Source organism: Alosa pseudoharengus, unplaced genomic scaffold (genome assembly GCF_046254945.1).
Source record: "Alosa pseudoharengus isolate Yale_2024_CS ecotype anadromous, Long Island Sound unplaced genomic scaffold, YU_APseudo_1.1 YU_APseudo_1.1_scf_2, whole genome shotgun sequence".
Lineage (NCBI taxonomy): Eukaryota > Metazoa > Chordata > Actinopteri > Clupeiformes > Clupeidae > Alosa > Alosa pseudoharengus.
The window spans coordinates 20,770,962-20,779,998 of NW_027468663.1; the positions used below are offsets into that span (position 1 = coordinate 20,770,962).

At 43.7% G+C, this 9,037-nt stretch overlaps 1 protein-coding gene across 1 annotated transcript; it reads right to left on the reverse strand.

Moving 5' to 3' along the window:
- Positions 1-302: 302 nt before the first annotated feature.
- Positions 303-3,650, reverse strand: fem1a (fem-1 homolog a). The gene has a single exon (XM_076294114.1). The coding sequence runs from the start codon at positions 3,517-3,519 to the stop codon at positions 1,666-1,668; it is 1,854 nt and encodes a 617-aa protein (XP_076150229.1). The 5' UTR covers positions 3,520-3,650; the 3' UTR covers positions 303-1,665.
- Between the last annotated feature and the right edge of the window lie 5,387 nt (positions 3,651-9,037).

The window sequence follows — 9,037 nt, forward strand, 5'->3', positions numbered from 1 at the left end:
ACAGTGACAAAAGAGACCAATTATTTAGAGCCCCAGCGAAGACCGTAAGCAGATAGCCTACACTCAATCCTTGCATCTTTACACATCTGAAGACCCAGTTATTCTAGACAGCCCAGTGAGCCCACTGAATCAAATGGTCGGCTTGACTACTCGATATAAGATATGGCAGCACTAAAAGACCTAAAGCTCAAGTTACATACGTACTAAGAGTATGTTTGGTTGCCATGCATTGCATCTGAAGGTGATCAGTGTAAAAACTAAGCTGAGACAGAAAGCTCAAATACAGACTACAAAAATACAAGTTCTTGTTTGGGATACTGAATTTTATTCAGGCATCTCAAAACATGTTTTGTGTTCAGAAGTAATGGTTTTAAATTAATTGAATCAGTTTGGAGTTGCTGAGAATGTCCCTGGTTCAGAAGAGAGGGGTTAGGGTGTTGTCAAAGTGCTGTCAAACCAGGTGAGATTTAACTGAACACACACACAAACAACGCAGATAACGACTCAGTTGACTGGAACACATAAATGGGGTAAAAATAAGACTACGGTGTAAAAGTAAAGTCATTACCATACCCTGTAAACCAGGTTGCCAAAACTGTTGTCATCCGTACACAGCTGATAATAACACTACATTTCAACATAATAATGCATAGATTTCCATGTAACTTCAGCAACCGACGATGGATGACCTTATGATGGGTAAAGTGCCAAGTCCTAAAAAAAAATGAAATCTCATTTCATGAAGTGCAAACCATCAATCCTATGATGTGACTGCCTTCAGGTGACCAAGTGTGACTTCACTCAGGTAATCCAAGCCACCAGAGCTGTAGCAAAGCTTGCCACATGACAGAGTTCCCACTTATCAACATCACAACATAGGGCCCATTCAGGATAAAGGTAAATTAATGGCTAGTAAAGTCTGACAACACACAGAAAAAGTCGAGAACTTGAGGCAAATCATTTGGCACAGTTTTTCTTTTTAAACCACTCCGCTGAATGTAAAACAAAATGAGATTAACAAGCTAAATTACGTTGGAGGGTGAATAAGAGAAACCGCTTTGCCCTGATAATGTTCATTAAATTCACTTGCATTAGATGAGAGGCAGAATAAAGCACACTATTCAAGCCACTCAGCTCTCTGTACCCATGCCCATGCAATAAAATGTTAAAAAGGTTTACTTTTATCATTCCTAATTGAAGCAAAAAGCCCAGATTTGAAACTGATGCTAAAGCCACCACCTTCAAAATTAAATACTATAAAACACAGAATCACTGCCAATGCAAAAGTGTTCACCTGTCGCAGCCTATAAGGGAGAGAAGACTGATCAATGAACCGAGGTGCGCAAATCAAATCAAAATGTCTAGCCATCTGCTTGCTGCAAAAAGCACCACAGCACATCAAAAGTGTCTTTACCTATTCATAAGCCCTGCAACAGAATAATCCGGACACAGACAGAGAGAAGGAAAGAAAGATCTCAACACACACTGCTGCAAAGTACAAATCCTTTCATTATTTTGCGATTAGTGGCCTGGGATTATTGCTTTCATTTGGTCTAAGCCTGAGCGGGGTTTGGGGAGGCTCAGAGGGATATGGGGTTTATGGGTGGGGGGGTGAGGTACTGGTGGAGCAGGAAGGTGGTCGATAAGGGACGTGGGCAGGTGAGGTCAGTGCAGCTCAATGAAGGCCTCCATCTCCTCGGAGATCAGTCCCTTGTAGGGCAGTCTGTGCTTCTCAATGGCACGGGCGGCCAGGCACTGCAGTGTGACGTAGCTGAGCGGGTGGAGTGCGTGGCGGCCACTGCTCTGCTCGTCCAGCAGCTCATAGGCACTCTTGCGCTGGGAGTTGGTGGCGTCAAAGTGGGACCCCGCCCGCACCAGCAGCGCCATGATCTCGGGGCAGCCGTTGGTGGCGGCAATGTGGAGGGGCGTGTTGTTGTCGCAGTCCCGGGAGTCCACGTCGGCGCCGCACTCCAGCAGCAGCCCGGTCACCGCCAGCGAGGGGAAGCGGCCCACAGGGTAGCGCCCCACAGACGTGGTGTCCTTGTCCACGGCCATGTGCAGGGGCGTGTAGCCGTTGCGGCCCCGTGGGTTGAGCTTGAGTAGCCGGTAGACGGTCTGACGCTTGCAGTGCTCCTCGTCCGGGCAGCATTCCACCTTCTCCAGTAGGAACAGCAGGTGCAGGATGATGGACAGGGCTTTGGTGAACTGCGAGGCCTCAGGGGGGTTGTCGCGCTGGGCCACCGCCCTCTCCACCTCACGCACGCTCTTGGTCAGCACACCCATCAGGTCACGGAAGGTGACCCGCGTGGCCAAAGTGCCCTTGGCACGGTCCTGTAGGACAAAGGAGAAAAGCTCGGCAAATGACAGGAAACTACTGGCTGTCATGGGACTGAGTGGATCCAGGTTGCTCTGCTGCATGTCCAGTGCATACTTCCACAGGCTGATGCACCGCTCGAAGTTCCCAGAGTCAGCATACACGGCACCCCTATATCGGATGTAGTAGGATGTGTCTGGGTGTGAGGGCCCAAGGATGCGCTCACGCACCAGCAGTGCTTGCATCCTCATCTCATCTGGGTCAGTGATGAGGGCCTCCAGCTCCTCTGCAGTGCTCACCTCCCGGGCACAGTCGTAAGCAGGCACTGGGGGTCCCGGAGGGGGCTTCGATAGTGAGCTAGTCTTGTCTCCTGGCTGCCGCAACTCCATGGCCCGGCGCCAGTATCGCATGGCTCCCAACAGGTCACGTTTCTTGTCAACGAAGGTTGCGCCCAGCAGTTCGAGGGCATCAATCCGATCCTCCCTTGTGGCTCGAGGCTGGTGAACGAGGTACTCCACAATGTTGGTGTGGCCTGTGACACTAGCGGCAAGGAGAGGGGTCATGCCATAGCCGTCTTTCTCCATTCTAGCGTTGCACTTTATAAGCATTTTCATAATTTCTAGGCTGCCAGATTCAGCACAGTCGTGTAAGGCAGTGTTGCCCTTAACGCTTTTACGATTCACGTCTGCTCCCCGCTCCAAAAGGAACTTCGCTATCTCTCTGTGGCCTTTGTAGCACGAGATCATTAGGCAAGTGTGGCCATGGCGGTTAGCTACCTCCATGTCTGCCCGGTGTTCGACAAGGTAGCGAACGATCTCCAGGTGACCATCAAAGCAGGCAGCCCGCAAAGGAGTGGAGTTGGTCAAAGTTGTGTTGTTGACAGAGGCACCGTGCTTTAAAAGAGTTCTAACTACTGGCAGATGACCTGCCGCAGAAGCCGCCCACAGAGGAGGGGCGCCCTCGATCGTTTCGCCATCAAAGTTCACAGAGCCCCCCAGTTCAACACTAGCCTTACAATGTTCAACCAAATAGTCAACCACCTCTAAATGTCCATATCGAGAAGCGATCAACAGTGGGGTACCTCCCTGGGTCTTCTCCTCGGTAAGCGCTTCCAACTCCTCCGGAGTTTTGTTGCTCAGCAACTTCTGGATAAGTTTCAGTTTACCATCTCTCGCCGCATTAAATACCGCAGTTGTGATATCCATTTTACCTGCGCTCGTCTTTCTGTTTCTCCATTAAACCCCGAAAAAAGTAAAACGGCGGGGTAGAGCTTGGTTATTCAAATAAAGAGAAGAAACCTTGGCAGTGCCCCTGCCTCTTTCCTGCATTTTTCTGCCATTTTAAGGCTACTTTCAAAATGGCATCTGTGTTGTTTGACAGGTCTATGTTTACCATTTACGCTGGGCATCATGGATAATGTAGTCTTTAAAAAACAAGAGCTCGATAATCCACCTCTCTGCGTTCCAGTGTTCAGAAATTCATTTCCCAGCAAACCTATCGGGCATTGGACCTGCTCCAGACGGAAGTACCTTCTCTATTATGCCGGTACTTGTAGTCATGTCAACGACCACGCAGCACGACGAATCATACAATTGAAACTACATTCCCAGGGTCCATGGCACAAAATCAGACTTCACGATCTAATTATGGAATTCGTGACAGCCTTGTCAGTCATCGAAAATCATTCGATGATTTTTCGTGGATGTCGGCTAGCCTACTTTGTGAAGGTAGCCTAATGATCGAAATATATATATATATATTTTTAAATGTGTTCTATACGATTCATTGGACAGGTTTGTCCATTTTCCATGTTTTGGCTTAGGCTACATTCGACCTTTATACCTTTCCAAAACCAGCTAAGCAGGCCAACTGGGCTGACTAGTGTTATTAGGCTACATTAGAACTATCATTTAATAAAATAATATAATTTAATAAATTAATAAAAAATAAAAAAAACTCTTATTCCACACAGCTCACTGGAACAAGCCTGAGGTCAAATGTTCTTGCGCAAATGTTAAAGGACATGTAGGCTACAAACTCTAGTTCACAATCGTAGCCTTCACCTATTGCCTACCCACAACATAGTCCATAGAAAATCAGAACAATAAATAGGTTTACAGTTTTTTTTATTGATCAGTCATTTAAAACACAACAGCATCACAGATAATAGACAACTTTGTAGATATTGTTATAGCCTAATATATCTTGATTTTAAAATAGATCAGGTAGGGCTATTCATTTTATTTCATAATGTTTAGCCTACATCCAGCAAAAGATGACCAAGTGGGCTATCTTGTGAAAATAGCCAACTCACCCTCTCATCTCATTGCATGAGTAGCCTACATAGTATCATAATATCAATATTTAACAAAAGACACTGCAGGCCTGTACCCTGTGCTGAGAGGTAGACTGGGCTTTGTTGTTAGTGTCTTTGTTCAGTTTCACAACAAAATCACTAGTCTTCCACCCAGCACACAGAGCAAAATGTCTCCATGCTTCTTCACCCAGGTCCCCATTAATCTAGGCCTACAGGAGGAATGAAAAAAAAAAAATACAATGAAGAGGCTCTTGCAGGCTCTCTTAACTATGCCTATAACTGTAAATCTTGCAGGTGTAGGTCCTCTTCATCTTAGTATGTGAGTGAGTGAGTGTGTGTGTGTGTGTGTGTGTGTGTGTGTGTGTGTGTGTGTGTGTGTGTGTGTGTGTGTGTGTGTCTGTCTGTCTGTCTGTCATCTGAGATTTTCTACAGCTCAATCAATCCATTCAGTGCTGATAATTCCCAAACCTCCTGGCTGTGAAAGTCCACCACCTCTGAAGAGGAAATAGTCCATGAACCGGAAGGGCACAAGACTATACACTTAATTTCCATGTATCCCATTGTCTGACACTTCACTCTTTTATATCACATTATTCTCCTTTTTTCTAATACTTATTTCCGCTCCTGCTTCACCTGTTAAATAAGTAGACATCCTCTCTTCCCTTTATTCATATAAGCCAAGCCTACGTCCCCTTTTCAAAGAGGGACAGAAAAGGGGGAGGGGAACTCTCATAATCAACCACTGGTGTGTGTGAGGAAAAAGTCCAGCTCTCAGAACATGACATTTTAGAGAAAGTCTCTGTTCAGTTTCATCTGCTTTCTGCAGAACAAAATATAACCTAAACCATGATAAAGCCCACAATGGCCATGATATCATTAAGTTAAACTGGTTTAGCTCTAGCAATTAAAATACAAACATATAGCCCAAGTCATTGTTGTTTATCGTCAGTGCTCTGAGGGTAGATCTGGTAGCTATGCAACAGAGCTGAGGCAGCAGACGGAGGGGGTGGGGGGGGGGGTGGAGAGTGTCAATTTAACAAGAAAAACGGAAGATGGGGGAAGGGTCTGTGGACAGACAGTGTTCCATGGTAAGGAAACCTACGTTTGAGGGGATGTCCAGTACATTGTAAGCTTGAGTTTTGACCTATGTTGCCCTTTATATGGAAAAACCTTGTTTATCAACTTGTAAGAGCATGGGAATATAGCTATCAAAAATACTCTGTCAACTAAATGACTGAAGAGCCTCTTCCTTAAGCATAGCCTATGTATATAGGCCTTCACCTTATAGATAGATAGATAGATAGATAGATGCATCTTTACAGTTTGATATCTCCCAGACCTTCCAACGACACGACTTGTGGGAGCTGTTCACTGCTTCAGTGCTGAAAGACGCCCAACAGCGAGACTTTGCACGTGTGACATTCGCCATTCTGTCTTCCGGCTGAAAAAATCTGCCACCTGTTGCATGAAAGTTCGGGGTCCAAAAAAGCCCTTAAAGAACAAAACATTTCACAACGATTCGTCTAGCCTTTAAGAGCAGTTTAGTAAACACATACACAAATGCAAGTGTCTCTGTGAGAGAACTGCTTTAAGCCATAGACCAACAATTTAATCAGTTCAATTAAATGTAGGCCTTACATAAATAACAGGCTAGGCTACTACAAGCATTTATAGCCTATACAATTTCTAGATTCCGATTGTTATTTAAGCTACCACAGCCCCTGGGCTAAACAGCCAATTATAGGCTGCTGTAGCCTTGTGCATCGACTAAATCGATCAAGTTTTCCCGGTGAAGAGAACGAAGACAGTCGATCTCTCTTTGATTTTAAAGTTACTCCATCGGTACTCACCATATCAGGACAGAATCAACAGGTGACTCTCTCGGGTAATTTTATTCAAGCCGCGCGAGTCTCTCTGCGCCGTCTGCAGCTGCCATTGAACAAATGTCAATCGTGGCAGATTCCCACCCACTTTCGATCCACGTAGTGATGTTCCTAAGTGCCACAGGAAAGATGAAATTCTGTCTGTTTATATACTGTCCAAACACGAAAGAGGGATGGAATATTTTTGATGACGATGTCAGGAATCAGCCAATTGAATATCGGTTATATTTTACATGGTTGGGATAATCACCAAGGCAAGATGCTTGGAGTGGCCATGCAAGCCTTTGCCCAATTTGATACTGAGAACAAGCTGAACATAAAAAAAAAGGCCTGAAAACAGCGAGCAAATGTTTGTTACGGGTAGGCCTATGCGTTATTAAGCAAATGAGTTAAAGCCACTTGCATAAAAAACTCATATGTCATGAAATAAAAAATATGCATTTTAGCATTTCAAAATGTGTTGTTGCCCTCCCTTGTCCTATTAGCCTTCCATTTCACTCCCACCCACTTGTAGGCGTAGGCTAGTCTTGCATGATATCCATTTTACACACTGAAGAGATTTTATTTGCATTTGAATCGAGATTTTCGTCCCTTTCCTCCCCTAATCTCACTTCATCACGATACAAGTAGGCCTATTGAGGGTGCTTTTGTTAGTCTGTGATATACACATGCCAGGTCATAAATAATTCAATTACTCCTTCCTTATTGTTAAAAACGTTTTGGGGCCTAGGCTATATCTCTTTTGAAAGCCCAGAAGAGTCCTTATTGTAGGCTACCACACCGCTTCAATATGAGGAATTGTCAGCAAAGGACATCTTAATAATTTGCTTTATCTTTTCAGGTTTTTTTTTTTATCACAATTTAAAGAAACTCATATTATCATAATCTGCTCTACAGAAGAAAATGCATAGGCCTAATTATAAAAGAAAATGTATGGTGTTTGAAAAGGCATTCTTAGAATACTCTCATGTTTCTGCTGCTGTTGATTATATGTCTTATGTCCTTGAGGAGCACACAATGTATCAAAAATGTTTCTTCCATCGCCATTCATGTCAATTGATAGGCATACAATAATCAGAAGTTCTGTTTGACATTGTTTATGACTTGATAAAAACTGAACGTAAAAATGACTGCGATATTAGGGTGAAGTTCATATATCCCTGTCCTGCCTGTTCATTATGATGGAAAAACTTTCACATTCAGGCTCAACAGGGACATGTGGGAGGATTATGCATTGTAATATTCCTCCTTTGTGTCAGCCTTAAGCCAGATGTTGTAGTTTCTCCATGAGCTTGTTTGCACCTGAATATTATAATACGTCTGTGATTCATAGCATCGTATTTCCACTGAATAGTTTCCCACAGCAAGAAAGACCAGGCCCATTGTCTGCATCCTCAAAACAGGGCTTTAATCCTAAATTATTTTCTTCACATGAACCCTGTTCCTGAACTTGGTAAGTTGGCAATGGGTTAAAGGAGTGCATAGGTGCTCTCAGCCTGTGGCAAATAAAGCAGCAAACTATAAAATATTTTAGTGTATAAACAAAGCTTTGACTTATAGGGTTGCTAATTCAATGCCCTTAATCAATGTAACGTAGATTAGCAAAATTGTTGAAATTGTCAAACTGTCAAATTGTTGACAGCCTATAGCCTCAAGACAAGCGAGGGGAAATAATACAAACCATGGAAGATCTCTCCTTAACTTAATGGCAAAAAAGCAATTGGGCTACATTTGATCATGATGCGATTCTGTGGAAGGTTAAAATGCCATTAACATGTGCATAGACTGTGCGCCAAAGGGAAACCAGCAGATTCACACTGTACAACATGTACGCCTAGAAATGAGTAACTCTCCCTATGAAAAGTAATTCTGATAGTGACGTGTGCTTTTGACATCCTAGCATCAACATTTTCATTGTAGCTAACACCTATTTTCTACTGAGTCAATGGTCCTCACGGAAAATCTACCTTCAAGGGCATTAGTGCAAAAGTAAAGTTGATAATTAGGCTACAAAAGTAAAGAATGATTTTGAAGTGACATGTGACATGATTTTGAAGTGAAGTGACATATTAAAGACATGTAAAAAAATGTTTGAAAATATAAGGGCCTGTCCACACGAAGAGGCTTTTTAGGTTAAACGCAGAGGTTTTGCTTCTTCTTGGCCGAGCGTCCAAACGAATCCTGTAAACGCACTGCCCGAAACCGCACTTTTTTGAAACCTGGTCCCAGAGTGGAAAAATCTGAAACCGTAGCCCGTTTGAATTCGTTTAGACAGCGAAACCGCACATCCTGCTTATTTTTTTTTTATTTTTTTATTTAAACTTTTATTTTACCAGGAAGGTCCCATTGAGACACAATGTCTCTTCTGCCAGGGAGTCCTGGTCAAGATGGCAGCAATTTTTTTTAAAAGACAAAGAAAATACAACATGGGACATGGGTACAGAGCAAAGACATCAACAGCACACTAACACAGAGGACACAGAGTCAGAGACAACAAAGCACACTAACAACAACAGCACACTA

What these genes read in the sequence shown, in the direction of transcription:
- fem1a (XM_076294114.1), bottom strand. Translation starts at nt 3,519, where the DNA reads ATGGATATCACAACTGCGGTATTTAATGCGGCGAGAGATGGTAAACTG.